Here is an 18,496-nt window from a genome sequence, read left to right as displayed (position 1 = left end):
GTGGACTTAATCAGTGCACAAGAATGTGTACTCGATCCCTTAGTCCTTTACTTGACTCACACATCCATGTGAACAAGTAATTAGTCTTAATTTTCCAAAACTTGAAAGTTCTCATTCATCATGCTATACAGCTTGCATGATTCCAAGTTCCGGTCCAATTGAGACTTGGGTGATGAGAATCTTTCCTTATTTGGTAAATTTAGACATTACCACAAATGAAAGAATCAATTTCATATTTCCACTCTTGCTATTAATGGAATCATATAAGCAACAATTTTCCCTCAAATGCCATTGTAAGGATATTTTAAAATAAATAAAATCAAAAATTTTCTTTTATTTTAAAACTTTGCAGAAAAACTTATCCTTACAATCCATATGAAAACTTGTTGTTATCTACTCCTAAGCAATATCTCATAACTCCTAAGAAGTAGCTCAAGAATCCGATCTTCAAACTATGCGATAGAAATCCATCTACGCTATCAGATTCAACATATTCTTTCTTTAAGTTTCTTCACCTTTCTTTGATTCTTAAAACATCACCATGTGACCCAGTCACATCATGTATCAGGAATCTCAGAATCGAAACTTAGCAGAGTTAGATAGTGGACTTTACCTGAAGTAGAGTCAAACTTATTGACTTTAACTTCCTTAGGTAAATTTGGCAGCTATGCAACCAATGCCCCTTCCTTTGGCAATATAAACATATGGACCCTTTGATAATGGTCCACGGGACTATCACAGACTTAGCTTTTCTCTTTACCATTTGGTCAACCGAGTTGACTATGGCCGATCCCATTCCATTGGGAAGAGAATGCTTTCCGGGATTTCCTGTGTCACTATTGTCAATGTCCATCAAGTTTTAAGGAAGTTGATCTTAACAAATAGATAAGATCATTAAGGGTCTTGTCATAGCCTGTTTCATAGGTGTCCCAAAGGAACTCACTATGTGACTTAGAAAGTGATTGAACCACTAACTTTCTCAAGACTTTGACACCCAACTCTCCCGGCTTATCAATATGTGACTACATCTCCAAGATGTGATCACACCTAGACCTTGCCTTGCTAATAGGGCCTGAGTGACCTTAAACTTTTCAACAACTTGTGGGTTTGGGAGAATAATTGGAGGAGGTGAAAGAAGTATGATTTCCTAGGGACATCATCTTCATTTAGGAAAGCTTGTTTCAAGAGATTTGGGAAGATCATAAATGTCTAAACCAGACATCTTTTGGGAGACATTCAAGATAGTTGATCTTAAGTCCTTAATATGACACCCAATATGAAATATTAAGGCTAGGACCCAACAAACTATTTTATAACTTAGAAGAGGTATGCCGTAATCCAAGCTATAAAATATTTGAAGGTAGGTGAATGACGATTCACCAATTTCCACCAAGATAAACGAAATGTATTATTAGGTTTTAATTGGTTTTGAAACTCCTAGATCTTTGAGATTCATTGAACTGTTCAAAGGCATGTTTCAATCTCGAGTGTGCCCTTCAGGTTTTGTGACTGGGATGCCGAGGATCACAAAACAAGGTGTGAAGTAACCATGCAAATCACTTGGTACCCTTAATAAATTACCCCTCAATCGATGTGCCGGTAAACCACACACGCTCCATCGATACTATGATAAATATTAAGTCACCCTTTACCTACCTTGTTAAGTCCAGGTTAGTGTGCCGGTTAACCACACACGCTCCACTAACGACTTAGACAAAGTGTAAAGTGTAATTTCATGGATTAGCACCTTATTCACATTTTCCTAAGTAACTAAGATTGGGTATTATTAAGAGTTTAGTTACTTAGTATTTATCATTAATACTTTTAATGAAAGGAGAATTATAGTCCTGTCAAACCCGTTCGGCTAACGACCCTCCACCAGTCAAGCAAGCGGTGGGTGAGAGTGGACACCCATTAAGTTGCCATTTTATAGGCAACAACCTTATACCCACCTTATAGACCGGCTTCGTGAATGAGGCGTATTAGCGGTAAGACTGACTTTACTCTTATACACACACACACACATATATATATATATATATATATATATATATATATACATATATATATATATATATATATATATATTATTAACTTATAATATTATAAAGTATAAGGGTTGAATTTTAAATCTTTAAAATTCTAAGGGCTAACTTGGAATTAAAGTATTCATAAGTGAAAACTTTTCAAATTCCAAAACTTGAGGGCAAGTTTTGAAACTATTCAAAACTAATTAATTCCATAACTTATGTGTTTAAAGTAGTTTTAATCCAAAAACTCTTCAAGTTCCATAACTTGAGGACAAGTTATGGAAGACTTTAAACTAATAAAAGAATTAACTTTTCTTTATTTTATAACTTATGAAATTAATTAAGGTTACACTTTATTTATTTATTTATTAATGAAGTGACTCTTGAACCTCCATAATTTAAGGACAAGACTCTTCATCTTTTGTAACCATTGCCAACTTTTATGAGTTTTATGAAACTTAAATGTGACTTTTCATATAACTTTAGGACAAGTTACAAAAACACATTTTAGAATCAACTCTTAGATTAATTTGGATTGAAAACAACAATTTCACATAATTTCTATTAATCTAAGCAACTCATATAAACAAGATAATTCAAATCAAACTTTTCCATGTAATTAGAGTAACACTTTAAACTAATACAAAACATGAATCTATTGACAATTATCTTTAAAATTGGATTAGCATGAACATTACCACATCAAAAACAAGTTTATAAGTCCAAAACATCTTTGGGTAATATTCCTAGTCCAATTCCAGCCAAAAAAGTCGAATATATGCTGTCTGGGGCTCCTACTCGTCGAGTGCATGAACCTACTCGGCGAGTAGGATGATTTTACTCATGGACTCGGCGAGTTCATCAGTGGACTCGACGAGTCCAGTGCCCAGAAAGCCAGAAAATCGAGTTTTTCAGCATTTTTCAGCAATTTGCATCAAGTATAATTGAAAACAAACCTGGCTCTGATACCACTGTTGGTTTTTGAGCATTCTAACACTCCTAAGTGTACATGCAACCCTAAATACCTTGGATCTATGTTTTCTCTATTATACATGCAAATAAGAACTTCCAAGGTATTATCCTAATCTAGCATACAAAACAATGACTTAGCAAGATAGAATACATACCTCTTTTGATGTAGCTTGATGTCTTCAAGCTTTAAGAGCTTAGCCCCAATAGTGTGGAAGCCTCAAGTGGAATCACAAATCACCAAGACACCTTGGAAGACTTTAAAGAATATGGATACTTGGTTCTCTCTAGTGAAATTGGCTAGCCCTTCTTAGTGTACCACACTAGTGCCAATTTCACCAACCAATGACATCTTTATATAGTATAGAGACTAGGGTTAAGCCCATGACCTTTCATTTCATATGATCCATGGGTTAAACACTCCATGGACTATCCATGAAAGCTTAGCCCAACCTAAATGAACTTGGCCCATTCCATATATATAAGAGTCCATATTTAATTAGTTCCTTTTGATCACTTAATTAATTATAAATTAATTCTTGATCAATACTAATTAAATAATATGATTCCATATTAATATATTAGAACTTATAATATATTAATATTAATCATAAACATACTATTCTCAAAAGATTATCCATATAAATTGTGTCGGTGAAGTGCAACCCAAATGGACCATGCCAGGTCGGGTCAAGTACATACCAAATATAGTTATGGACTTAGACATTAATCCAACAAGAGGTTCAACCCATGGAGCCTGAGTAATATGAAGGGTCATGGTGCATTAGGGTTTGCATGGATGTAACCCTAGCACTTGTCACACTATAAAAGGAACTCCCTAGAGCTAGAATCGGTTGCACATACATTCTTGGAGAGTGTGAACCGATTTTGTGCTAAATAACTTATTCTCTCAAGCTCCCTTTTGCACTTGGTGTTTGTGACACATTAGAGGCATCACATTTGAGGTGCTAAAGCTTTTGAAGGCCAAGAACTACAATTCCTACGAAGAGGTAAGTTATCTAACGAGTTATATTGTTCAGTTGTCAAATGTATGCTAGTTAGGATGTATGCTTTGGAAAATCAAACTACATGTATAATTAGAGAAAACAACCCATGGAGCCTGAGTAATATGAAGGGTCATGGTGCATTAGGGTTTGCATGGATGTAACCCTAGCACTTGTCACACTATAAAAGGAACTCCCTAGAGCTAGAATCGGTTGCACATACATTCTTGGAGAGTGTGAACCGATTTTGTGCTAAATAACTTATTCTCTCAAGCTCCCTTTTGCACTTGGTGTTTGTGACACATTAGAGGCATCACATTTGAGGTGCTAAAGCTTTTGAAGGCCAAGAACTAGAATTCCTACGAAGAGGTAAGTTATCTAACGAGTTATATTGTTCAGTTGTCAAATGTATGCTAGTTAGGATGTATGCTTTGGAAAATCAAACTACATGTATAATTAGAGAAAACATAGATCCAAAGCATCTAGGGTTGCAAGTGCACCATAAGGTTGTTAGAGTGTGCACCTTGTTTGTGATCCTCGGTATCCCAATCACAAACTTGAAGGGCATAATCGAGATTTAAACATGCCATTGAAAAGTTCAATGAATATCAAAGGAATATAGGAATTTCAATTCATTTAAAACCTAATAATCAATTTCGTTTTTCATGGTGGAAATTTGTAAATCGTCATTTACTTACCTTAAAATATTTTGCAATTGGATTACACCATCCCTCTTCCAAATTGTAAAATATTGTGTTGGGTCCTAGCCTTAATATTTCATTTAGGTGTTATAATAAGGATTCTTTATCTAATCTAAACTTTGTCTTTTTTTTTCCAGATGTCTTCCAACATTGCTTCTGGCTCAAACTCTACTGGCTCTTTCTCTCTCATGAAGTTTTGTGGGAGAGTTATCTTTGATGGTTCCAAATTCAATGATTGGATCAGGAATATCAGGATGGTTACTCGTTACGAGGACAAGGAATATGTCCTCAACAAAAAGATTAAGGAAATTGATGATTCGTCTGCTACTCCTGAGGAGATTGCTGAGTATAGGACTCATGAGAAGGATGCCACCAAGGTGTCTTGTATCATGTTGGCCACTATGACAACTGAACTCTAAAAGTCCTATGAGGACTATTACCCTTTTTAGATACACCAAGACCTGATGGAGAGATACCATCAGAGTGCTCGTCAAGAGAGGTATGAAATCATTGCCTCCATGATAACAACAAAGATGAAGGATGTAGAATCCATCACGACCCACTTGCAGAAAATGCAAAGGTTTGTGGACCGCTTGCTGAAGTTGAATGTGAACTTTGATGAAGAGTTTGCCATAGATATCATTCTACACTCTTTACCTCCATGTTATGATCAGTTCTGTATGACCTATCATATGAACAAGGAGGGGGCCACTCTAAGCAAGCTTCAAGGCCTTTTAAGAACTGTTGAAAGTAGTCTCAAAGGTAAATATGTTGTTTCTACTCCTACTGCTATTACCCCTGTCTTGGCAATTGGGCATGGGAAAGGGAAGAAGAGGAAGGCTCCCTCTAAGAGCCGCAAGGGAAAGTCTCTTGATGGATCCTCTTCCAGTAGGACCAAAGTTGGTTATGCTAATCCCTCTACCAACCCGAAAGAAGCAGAGTGCTTTTATTGTCATGATAAAGGGCACTGGATGCGAAGCTACCCCAAATACTTGCAGGATGTCAAGGATGGTAAGGTTAAGGCAGCCCATGCAGGTATTTATACTATTCTATCTAAAAACTCATCACATTCTTGTTCTTGGGTCCTTGATACAGGTTGTGGATTTCAAATTTGTTTTGATTTGTAGGGACTAAAAAGAAGTAAGGACGTCGAGCACGAGAAGAAGAACTTGATCAACGGGAATAGGAAAATGTTGCATGTCACCAAGATTGGAGTTTATTCTTTATTGCTTAGTAGTGGATTGGAATTAGATTTGAATAATTGTTGCTACTCGTCTGATATGGCGAGAAATATTATTTTCTTTCATGGTTTGTACAAACAAGGTTTTAGTTTTTCATTTGATAATGAAATTGGTGTGGACCCTTCAGAACCGCCACAAGGGATGCTAACCGCTTCTATGTGACTTTTATTGAGGATTACAGCAGATATGGCTATATCTACTTAATCAAAGATAAGTCAGAAACCTTTGAAAAATTCAAAGAGTTTAAACAAGAAGTAGAGAATCAGCTGGGCAGGAGGATAAAGATGCTCTGATCTGATAGGGGTGGTAAGTATCTTAGTATCGAGTTCCAAGACTATCTTAAGGAATGTGGGATTGTTTTACAATTGACACCACTTAGAACACCACAACTTAATGGTGTGGCTGAGAGGCGCAATCGAACCTTGTTGGACATGGTTCATTCCATGATGAGTCGAGCTTCGTTACCTATCTCATTTTGGGGGGTATGCCTTAGAGACTGCGACCCATATCCTTAATCTAACACCAACTAAGAAGGTTGCCAAAACACCTCACGAGATGTGGACATGGAAGGTTCCTTCGTTAGCACACATCAAGGTTTTGGGTTGCGAGGCTTTCGTGAGAGACGAGACTCACGACAATCTCGAACCTTGTAGTGAGCGGTGTATTTTCATCGGCTACCCACATAAATCCTTTGGATATCTCTTCTATAGATTAAGTGACAATGTAGTCTTCGTTGCGAGGATATGAGTCTTTCATGAGAGGGAACTCATAGGCCAAGGGGACAGTGGGAGGCAAATTGACCTTGAAGAGCTTTAAGAGTCAAGCAGTGAAGGAACCTCAAACACTAGCAATCAACCTGAGGAGGAAACTCCTGTTGAACCAGTTGACGAATCCGTACATTTGAGGCGCTCCAGTAGAGTTAGTGTTCCACCTGTGTTATATGGTTTCCATACAACATCTGAGGGTGATACATTTATCAGTGATAGCACACTGGTAAATTTGGATAAACCTAACAATTACAAGGAAGCCATGGCAGGCCCCGAGTCTTCAAAGTGGAAAGAGGCTATAGACAACGAGATTCAGTCCATGTATGCCAATCAAGTTTGGAACTTGGTTGACAATGTACCGGTTCGTAAGACAGTCGGGTGCAAATGGATTTTCAAGAAGAAGACCGACATGGATGGGAAAGTACACACATATAAGGCACGACTGGTTGCGAAGGGCTTTACTCAAACTCATGGAGTTGACTATGATGAGACCTTCTCACAAGTATGAAAGATTAAATCTATTAGGGTTATGTTATCCACAGCTGCATTTCATGACTATGAAATATGGCAAATGGATGTCAAAACCGTTTTCCTTAATGGGAAGTTGGCTGATATTTACATGAGTCAGCTAGAGGGTTTTGTCAATGCAAAGTACCCTAATAGAGTGTGTAAGCTTGAGAAATATATTTATGGATTGAAACAAGCATCTCGCAGATGGAATCTTTGTTTCGATGAGAAAGTCAAAAGAGTTTGGATTTTCGAGAAGAGAGGATGATTCCTATGTGTATGTCAAGGCTAGTGGGAGTACATTTAGCTTTTTGGTGTTGTATGTGGATGACATACTACTTATAGGAAATGACATTCCAACCTTGCAGGAGGTTAAGTCTTGGCTTGGGAAGTTCTTCGCTATGAAGGATCTTGGAGAAGTTGCTTACATCCTAGGGATAAGGATATTGAGAAACAGGAGTAAAAGACTAATTGGACTTAGTCAAAGTACCTAATTGGACAAGGTGTTGAAACGGTTCAGCATAGAGAAATCCAAGAGAGGTGACTTACCCATCCAAGGCAATACCAAACTGAGTAAGACTCAGAGTCTGAGTACAGAGGTTGAAATAGCTGAGATAAGTCGAGTACCATATGCTTCCGCAGTTGGCTCGATCATGTATGCTATGACTTGTACTCGCCCTAATGTGGCCTTTGCCTTAAGCATGGTCAATAGATATCAAGGGAATCCTGGTAAAGCTCACTGGACTACGGTAAAGAATATTCTTAAGTACCTACGCAAGACTAAGGACTGAGTCCTTACTCTTGGTGGGAGTGATGACTTAAGAGTCACAGGGTATAGTGACACCAACTTTTAGACTGACAAAGATAATTTCTGCTCTCATTCGGGCTGGGTTTGTACCCTGAATGGAGGAGCACTAACTTGGAAAAGTTCCAAACAGGAGATTGTGGCTGATTCAACATGCGAATCAGAGTACATAGCAGCAAGCGAAGCGTCGAAGGAGGCGATATGGCTGAAGAACTTCATCGAAGACCTTGGAGTTGTACCAGCTATAAAGGAGCCTATGGAGATTTTCTGTGACAATGAGGGTGCGGTTGCCTTAACCAAGGAACCAAGGGAACATGGCAGATCCAGGCACATTGACAGGAAATATCACTTCATAAGACATCGGGTGGAATAAGGACTCCTTGTGGTAAAGAGGGTATCATCAGATGAGAACCTAACAGATCCCCTCACAATGGGACTGAGTAGGGTTAAGCATTTGTAACATACGAGGAGCATTGGGCTGAAGGACGATATTATTTTTAATGATTAGATAGCTATTTTGGAACTTGTAATAGATAAAATGTAATTGACATTTGATGATTAAATAAAAAGTGTTTTATTTATGAGTAAAGTTACTATCTTGTGTCAATTGTTTACTATTGTTTCATTTTGCATGTTTTGACTTCCAGAATAATTATATTATTCAACCTGTCCACAGTCGATCATACTTTGGAAGTAGGTATTGAGGAAAGATTGTCATGAATTTGGCTTGTAGATTGTCTGAAGTGTTTTAGACATAACAAGAGATTGCTACAACATTCATGAGTGCTCATAAGGTCTGAGTATTGGATTAAACCCACGCTCACTTGAATCACTTCATGAAATTTATCACGAGTGATCGTGAGACGCTAATATCATATAAGTCTTCAAACCTGATATATGAGTTGTTGACTATGAGTTGGTTGTACATTGATAGTGCAAAAACGCATCAGTAACTTGATGTTATAAAACACACTGTTGTGTATAATTTAACAAATAGTTAGTACATACATATAATGTCGAAGTTTATCTGTTCCTTTTAATACTTGGAGGATTAAAAGTGATATCTTGGGCCCCTCAATGATTTGGTTTGACTTATGTGCCGGGCCCGGTCGGGACTAAATTGATGTGTTCAATTAAGTTCTCTGTAAAAAAAATCGGAAATTGAGAAACAAACTGCTGGACAATAAGTATGACTTTGTTCCATGTATTTGTAAGGATGATATCTTGAAGAACAGAGGACTATATGATCCCTTATCTAAAGAACGCGTCACTGACTGGGTCAGAGTTTCACAGCGGGTTGCATGTGCACCTTGTTTGTGATCTTCGGTATCCCAGTCACAAACTTGAAGGGCATGATGAATATCTTCCTGCAAAGAATGTTTAGCCCACTTATAATAATGAAGAGCTTGTCCACGCTGATGACAATAATGGTAATGATGAACATGATCACAACGAGTGTGTTCATTTGTAACCTACTTGAGAATAAATAGGCAAGGAGTGTCTTGGTTTGTAACCACACTTATGAGTAAAAGAATGAAAAATATAAGTGTTTGGTTATAGTTTATGTTAAGTAGGACAAAAGATGAAAGTTAGTGTTAAGTATGCAATGTGTTTGCATAAGAGTTGATATGGTAGTAGTTGTCCCATATCCTCCATCGTCAATGGATTGATAAATAGAGCTTACCAATTGCATTGAAAATGCATGTAAATAGATAGTAGATTGATATGTTGGGTTGTGAGGTTAAAGAAGAAAATAACCTTAGAAATGAGCCATAAAATGAGAAAATGGATATAGACGTTAAGAAAAGATTTCGAGGACGAAATATCTTAAAGAGCGGATACTATCCAGATGGACACAGAACTATCATAAAATACCTCTTTACACTAAGCATAACAAACGATAACAAAAAGAAAGTAATGACGAGATATTTACGCAAAAATAGATTTTGAGACAATTTCTGTTACATGTTCTATTTAACTATATGCAACTGATCATGGATTGATGTAAATTAACAAGTGTTTCTACGAATTAAATGATTAAATTACCGAATTACAACGCTCAAGTTGTGTTTTTCACCGTTTCCTTGCTCCAAAAGTTGTTCTTGTCCAAAAACCAAATATGTCAAGGTAATAATTGGGGTTTATGTTTATAAGTTAGAAAACATTTGGGAACCAAGTTTACTTTGACTTAATCGAGTCACTTAACCAGAATAGTAATATTGACTTTATGAGCATTTTTTACCCCGTTTCGGCCGAGTCAAAATCAAGGCAAAGTTGATTCGACTGAGTCACTTCTTTTGGGACTCGCAATCGTGTTATTTGATGGAATTGACCGAGTCAAACCCTACACAATTTGAATCGACCGAGTTAAACTCAAGGCAAACTTGAATCGATTGAGTCATTTCTCTTGGCACCCACAATGGTGTTTTTTTTATGGAATTAACCGAGTCAAACGCTATACATCGTGTAACTCGACTGTAACTATCTGGAATATCCGAATTCTTTAATTTTTTTTAATTTTGCATATTAGCTCCATTCTTCATGAAACTTGATCAACTGTTTCCTTACAACATCCTAAAACTGTTACCAACATGAGATATGATGACTAAATGCAATGTAAACCATAAGATTGGATTATTCCGAAATTAATAAGATACTCCTCAAGGTAGCATGTTGATGTATCGCGATGACTCCAATCATATGGACCATGCTAATACTTGTGTTATTTATTTATTTCATCTTTTTTTGTCCGTATGTATCATAAATGTTGGAAATCAGACCCTCAATGCTCCCTCACAAAACTAAAGAAACACACCCTCTTGTTAATATGTGAGAAATATATAGAGATAAGAAGAAGTAATCTTGACTAAAAAACTATACTTTTTCATTCATACGTAGATGGCTATATTTTTAGCCGAACAAAACATGTGGAAATTAATAAAATACTGATTCTACCAAAAAGACTAGGTAAGTGGCTACTCCTTCTACCTAATGTGCCCCTAATATCCGGTCATAGCTTTTACCTAGTTCTTTATTATTAATAAAAACATGCATAATTTAATCTAATGACCCATGAAGATAACCCAATTTAATCGAGATTACCCAACATTCACCCCCTTAATCTTGATGATCTTGATCTTGCTTCTCTTGCTATAACCTTGCTCAGACTTCTTGCTGTCTCATGCCTTTTTCATTCCCAAAATGTGATCAACCTTACTGATTGCTTTACCTTCCTGCTTGCATCATCTTGCTGCTTGCTTTCTTGCTTTCTTTCTTATGTTTGTTGACTGTTACTTGTGATTTTGCTGCTACTTGCTACAGACTTCTGGTTTGCTACATGCTACAAACCTCTTGCTTGCTATCTTGTTTGCAACTGACCCTCTCCTACTTCTTAATCACTTGTTGCTTGCTTCTTCTTTCTTACCTGCTAACAAACAACAAACTTCTGCTGCTGCATCTTTCTTCTGATTAACAAACATGATCTTCCTTGCTACTTATCTTTCATTCTTGCTTTCTTTCTTGTCTGCTACTTGCTACATACTACTTGATTTTCTTGCTTCTTTCCTCATCTCTTTCTTTCAATTGCTGCCAGTCAGACCATCTTTCTGACTTTTTCCTCCAAAACAGTTGATGGCCCGCTGCTTCTGTTACTCTTTCTGCCCTACAACCAAAGGCTCCTCCCTCATTCAAAAATCGACTCTTAAACCTACCCTCTTCAACCTTCGCTCAGATACCAAGTGTTGGAAATCAGGCCCTCAATGCTCCCATACAAAACTAAAGAAAAATACCTACAGGTTAATATATGGGAAATATATAGAGAGAAGAAGAAGTAATCTTGACTCAAAAAACTGCACTTTTTCATTCATACGTAGATGGCTGTATTTATAGCCAGACAAAACATGTGGAAATTAATAAATACTGATTCTACCTAAAGACTAGGTAAGTGGCTTTGTAACACCCAAATTTTCAAAATAAATTTTCACATTTTATAAAACACATTTTCATTCATAATTGTTATAAAAACACCATTGTATCACATAGTCAAAACATAACATCACATCCCAAGATCAAAATATAAAAACTCCTCATGTGTGTACTGATCAAGCCGACGCCTTTCCGTGATCCTCACTGGTACCTGAAACACATAACACAACCCTATAAGCATAAATGCTTAGTGAGTTCCCCAAAATACCAGACACAATACATATTAGCCACTAGAGGCTAAAACTCTGTTTGACCCTCTGGTCAATGTGTCTCAGTGGGACCCTCCAGTCCTATAACTCTGTGGGCCCTCTGGCCCTAACTCTGTGGACCTTACGATCCTAATTCTGAAAACTCTGGCACATACATAGCATAAATCACATAGAAATCACATCATGCAAAAGCATACAAAATACTCTGTCACATAACTCTAATTACCACTCTAGGTAAAGTATAGTGAGAAGACTCACCTCGGGTAACTTGGTAAAATCTCGAACTCTGTAAAATCCGATCTAGCCTCTGCCTAATCATATGAAATAAACACTCTAAATCAATACATCTCTTAAGGCTAGACTATACCTCCTCTTAGTACTCTTAGAAGGGTAAAAGACCATTTTACCCCTCTCATGGCTCAAAGACCCTAAAGTTGACCAAACCCTAAAAGTCAACAAAAGTCAACTCCCCGGGTTACGCTGCGCGTACCACACATGTACGTTGGGCGTACCCGGTGTCTTCATAGAAAGCGGGGTACGCGACCCCTCACGCCGCGTGTACTGGGATTATGCCCAGCGTAACTCCCAGTTTCAGACTCTAAGCATTTTGGGGTCTTAATCCATTAAGACCCACGTCCAACTTCTAGATCTGACCATTTATAACCCTCTTAATCCATAAAGTCGGCGACTTTAAGCCTTTGCATGGCTGGACAAGTCACTAACACCCATAATACTCCACTTCCTAACACTAGAAAGCTCAATATTCATGCATAACCTCATATCCACGACCAAGATGGAAACTTTATGGATTTATAACACAAATACCACTGAAATGGGACAGATCTAGGTCCATGGAGCACATTACACTCATAAAGTCTCTACCTTTGGGACTTTTAACCCTAAAATGGTCCATGAAACATCAAACCAAAATGAAGAGAAAGTTTTGAACTTTATACCTCCAAATGTAGCTCCTTCCTCTGTAGATCTCAGATCCAAACTTTCACTTCAAGCTCTAGCCTCCACAAGCTCCTCTCCTTCTTCTTCACTAACACACCAAGGCACTTTTAGCTCCAAAACACTCACTCTCAAGCTAAGGACGATTGGGTGGCTCTCTTAGGGTTTTACTCACTGATATGGAGGCTGAGAAATGAGCCTTAGCATCCATTATATAGTGCACAAGTCAAATATTAGGGTTTGCATCTGGACCCATTACGCCCAGCGTAACCCTGGGTACGCCCAGCGTACCCAGGTGAGTCCGCGTCCAAATTAAGCGCATAAGTACGCGCAGCGTACTCCCCAGTATGCCCAGCGTACTCATTTGCTACAAGAACTCTTACAAAGGACCACTTTTGACAACTTGGCAAAATGGAAGGATATAATAGCTTTACCTGGATTTCGGGATGTTACAGGCTTACTCCTTCTACCCAATGTGCCCCTAATATTAGGTCATAACTTTTACCCAGTTCTTTATTATTAAAAAACAAACATGCATACTTTAATCTGATGACCCAGTTTAATCAAGATTACCCAACAATAAATAACCCTAAAAATGATTCAAGAACGGAAGACCAATAGTTTCTTGATTATTCGCACCACCGTCTCCGATGGTAGAGAGGATGGCTAATGGTGGTAAGGTTACTTGTTAACCGACTCCGATGCCACATATTGTTTTGAGATTAATTTCATTCCTTTCGCATTGATCATAATGTTATATCTATACAAGAAACTTCTTAAGAGTTACTTATTACTGCTAAGTATTATTTATAAAATAAAGTTTATCTAATAGTTATTAACAAATTCATGTCTCTTGTTATTGTTTACAAAATCGTTGTTAAATTAAGTCATTTACTTATCCAATCTAACATTGTTGCTAAAAAGGCACTCCAATATTACTTACGAGAAATTAAATTGATTCCTACTTTTTATTCCTACAAATGTTCCTGCCTAATAAAATTATGATAAGTGTCATTTTTTCATATTTTTTTAACTAAATCATTAAAACTATATTAGGAATATATCAAATAAAATTAAATTGAATGATGATTTGTCATAATTTTAATGGGTAGGAATAATTGTAGGAATAAAATGTAGGATGTAATTTAACTTCTCATGTACACGGTCTATTTGTAAAAAGTTCTTAGGCTTGATATATTTCTGTTTATTTCTTAACTTTTTCTAGGCTATCGGTATAAGTTTATTGCTTCAGCCGTCAAATTAGTGATGTATATCAAGTTACATTAATCTGTGCATGACAAGTGCGATACTATATTATGTGTAATGTTAAATCCATTCTCTGTAACAAAGAATTATGTCCAATTAAGCTTATTCCTATGTATATGCATGGTTTTGTCTTCAATAATTAAAGCTGGCATCGTTAAAACCTCTAGGATTCTTATGGTTCACGAAATCCAGCCTAACTACTTAAAAGTTTACAGTTGATGAGTACTTTTGACCAGGTTTATAGTTTGCAGGAACCGCATTACTAGCTGTAATGGTTTTCCCATCACCTGACGTCAGCTTGAAAGAATATGGAGGTTTGAATAATACAGCCGTGTCTTTTTGCCAAACTGCACCCCATATGTTTTTCATTGGAGTAAAAAGTGGAGAACCAGATGATGCCATTTCCACTTTACTTAAAGCACCATCCCCATTAACATATTCTATTGCTGTAGCAAACCAGTATTGGTTGGTTTTCTTGTCAATTTTGAAGGCGATCTTCGTACTTCCATAGCTGCATGGCACCCTATATATATATCACATGGCAACGATCGAGCTTGTTAATTTTCAGCAATAAAAAAGCAGCGAAAAAAACCAAACCTTTTATTTTTTTTAGAACACCGACAAGACTCTAATGACTCACTTTTTGAACTGAATGTCGACTTGGCCTAGCATTCGTAGAGCATGCTCTTGGCCAGGAGGTCCCATAGCACCAAAAGCATGGCCACTTAAATCAAAATGGTAAGGTATATCGTTACATTTTCCAGGACACTCATCAGTGATCGTGATTTTAATTGGTTTACCTGTGCAATATGGTTTACGCGAACAAAATACCTGGGTATATACGTATGTATTTGCAACGTGTCAATATATAGTGTAAATCTTTTGTTTAATGTTATAGAGAAATAATCTTTAGAATAAATGAAATAACCAACATGCCTCAAAGCAATGTCCGCATCCCTGGCCTTTAAGAAAGAATTTAGCATTTCCTGCTGCTATCATGGATGAGAATGGGGGATCTTTAGAATCGTCATCCCATCCACAAGCAGCAGCTGCTCATAATCACAAAATAAAAATCAGTAATGAACAATGTAAACTATATATAATGATGTCACATAGAATAAATAGAATGACAAGAGAACATATATAGAATAAGATGAATCATAACATAATCTTATGTTATCCTATTTGATTGACTAAGACTAAATATGTAGGACCAATAACCATTATCGAATGATCATTCTTGTAACGTGAATTTTTGGTTCGTTACCTTTTCCGGAACCGGTTTCTGTCCCATACCATGTTGCCAAACCAGTGTTATCGGCGCCAAGGACAGAATATAAACAAGAAGAGAAGTTTACTAAAATAATTGTAACAATAAAAGGAGTTATACTTAACATCTTCTTTTACTAATAAAATGAAATGGATGCGAGGTGTTTTTAAGAAACTTTGAGGCAATTTATAGCACCACATGAGTGTATTTGATTTTGCATGTATAGCGTACATGATCGAGTTGGTGTTTATCACGTAAGAAAATTGTATGTATAATGCATATGCATATATGTATTGGTGTAATTTAAGGTTATTTATTTATTATTTTTTATGTATGTATTGATATAATTGTACATTTCTCGTGTCTTTAATTACATAACAATGATTATATAAATTGTGATAACAATTTGTTTGTATTTATATGTGTTGGTCGACAAACAATAAATTTAAAGGAATTTATTAAGACAATTAAATAAAAACCGAAGTTATAATCATTAAATCAATGATCATAAACGTATATAAACAGTGTATAAAATTTTTAGGATATTCAAATAAATTTAGTCATTTATAAAGGGTGTTATACTTTGGACATGAACACTATAGAAACCAAGACCCCTATACCAAATCAGTTAAAAGGCAAGACGTCAGCTCAGTATGTTTCTGCTCTATATATACCTAACTACATGTTATCAGGTTACTTTCTACATCATATAAGAATAAATTTCGTGTCACAACTCACAAAGCTAGTTTACATAAACATATAGCACATATATTTCCAGTATTAATGACTATAATGTACATCTATTCAAAATACCTACAAGATATAAGATAATTAAAATCAAAATACAATAAATTTCTATTTTCAGAGGTATTGAAATAAATGATATATATTGCGGGGAAAAGATGGATTTTGTGTAAGGAGGTGCAGAGCTTCTAACAGAACCAAGTACTATAGAGAGGCCTGTCTCACCTTGTTGTAATATTAATTAGTCTCTCGCCTTAATAAAATTTTCAAAGAAAAAAAAACAAATGGTATATTATTAGAAAACTTTCACTACAAGAATAACATGCAATATCATCGATATCTTTAGCGGCTACATCAAACTAATACGTCTGGTGTCGCCGCTAAAGGCCGATGCTGACGATCTGCGTCATGTCAACCTCATCCGTCGATTTAAGCGACGATCCAATGACTAGGAAGACGTAGGAACTCCTGCGTTGTTTTTCCTCCGTTATGTCGCCGCAAATGTCCAGACGGCGCCACTGAAGTCGTCGCTGCTAAAAGTCAGCGACGATAAACCCTTCTTCGTCCCCAGTTTCTTTCCCAATCAACTCTTTCCCTCATTCTCTTTGATCACCACCGCCGAGACAATTTCAATTAATTCACCGACACACGGTGTTCCTCTCCGAATTAATTGTGTACAACAGGTGGTTGCAATCAAGCAATCCGATCTGAAAGGATAAAAGGTACATATGGTTATGTTCATATGTTTCTCAAAGCTTATGAATTTCAGGGAAGAATGGTGTCTTCCAAAGGCTTGCAAACTTGAACTTTAAGTAGCTTTTTGTGTAATGGAATTGGAATGGTTAATTACAATGGAATGAAAATAGGATGTTTATTTTTCCTGATGGAATGGACTGATTCTATCCGTTTTGGTAAGTTTCATTCATAATCTTTACCTACAATGTGCCAATAGCATCTCAGAGCAGAGAATATACAAATCCCAACTAATGGCGCAGAAAAAGAGGTTCTAAAAGATTCATAACTTTTCCCCTGATAATACAACAGTAAAAGGTCTTGAGGTGAAGAACTTGGCCTATGTATTGGCACCCAAACCATACAGTACACTCCACAACATTGACTAACATTTCACAGCTTAACATAATAAGCCTAATTAAACATACGAGCCAACAAAACATAGCTCAATAAGCAGCAACTACATGACGTCTAAAGCACACATTAGCCGATTAATGCAAACCCTAGAATAAGGAGTGTGTATAAAAGAATTACAATAGAATCGTCGAACAACCCATCCTCAAAGATACCACAGGACAATTCAAAATATGTGTATACATATAAAACAAAAAAAGGGGAAGAGAACACTTCCATGCCAAGTACAAAGCCAAACGCAAAGTTCATAGTTAACAACAACCAGTGTTTTTCACTATACATATAAACGCAACTACATTACAGAACGATTAAAATGGACAAACACAAATCAACCCTCAGAGTCTAAGGAAGAGCCTCCCGGACTCGGCATGCGACAAAACTAGCGGAAACCGCCATAATCTAGCTCCCCCAAGCGAAAGAGGCCCGCGAAATCCGTCTCAGCAAGGGATGCTAGAGCAGCATCCACTTATTTAGCCCTTCTCGCGACACATCCATGATCTGGGACTTCAGGCTCACCGGTAATTGTGGAACAACCACCTAGTTGTTTCCCCTTTTCAAACCCAAGGGCCTCACATGCTCACGAACACCCTGGATCCCGCTGGCAAATTATGCGCTCTCGATAACTTTATCAATTACACGAACCACCCCCTTCTCCAACATCCATTGCAAACCACCTCGGGCGACAACACCATCAAAACGAGCACGAGCCAGTTGACGTTGACACATGGACAAGTCACTCACTAGCACACCTTTCTCCCAAGTAAGAGAACTCCCTTGGCTTTCAAGTCGCTCTAATCGGTCATCCAAAGTGGTCATATGATCTTCCAAAGCGGCCTTATCACAGGCCACAATAAAATTCTGCTCAGAAAGGGGTTGCCGCTCAGCCTCTGAATCATGGA

At 37.1% G+C, this 18,496-nt stretch overlaps 1 protein-coding gene across 1 annotated transcript; it reads right to left on the bottom strand.

Moving 5' to 3' along the window:
* Positions 1-14,494: 14,494 nt before the first annotated feature.
* On the bottom strand, positions 14,495-15,867 carry LOC145068945 (expansin-B15-like). Its single transcript, XM_079015908.1, has 4 exons — positions 15,705-15,867; positions 15,374-15,486; positions 15,078-15,268; positions 14,495-14,960 (listed from the first exon to the last, which is right to left on the bottom strand). Exons 1-4 carry the CDS (start codon positions 15,832-15,834, stop codon positions 14,639-14,641), a joined length of 756 nt encoding a protein of 251 aa, XP_078872034.1. The 5' UTR covers positions 15,835-15,867; the 3' UTR covers positions 14,495-14,638.
* Positions 15,868-18,496: the final 2,629 nt, after the last annotated feature.

The sequence above is a fragment of the Lactuca serriola genome, chromosome 8 (assembly GCF_051521515.1).
Source record: "Lactuca serriola cultivar US96UC23 chromosome 8, Lser_US96UC23_V15, whole genome shotgun sequence".
Classification (NCBI taxonomy): domain Eukaryota; kingdom Viridiplantae; phylum Streptophyta; class Magnoliopsida; order Asterales; family Asteraceae; genus Lactuca; species Lactuca serriola.
This window is presented reverse-complemented; position numbering and strand designations above follow the sequence as displayed.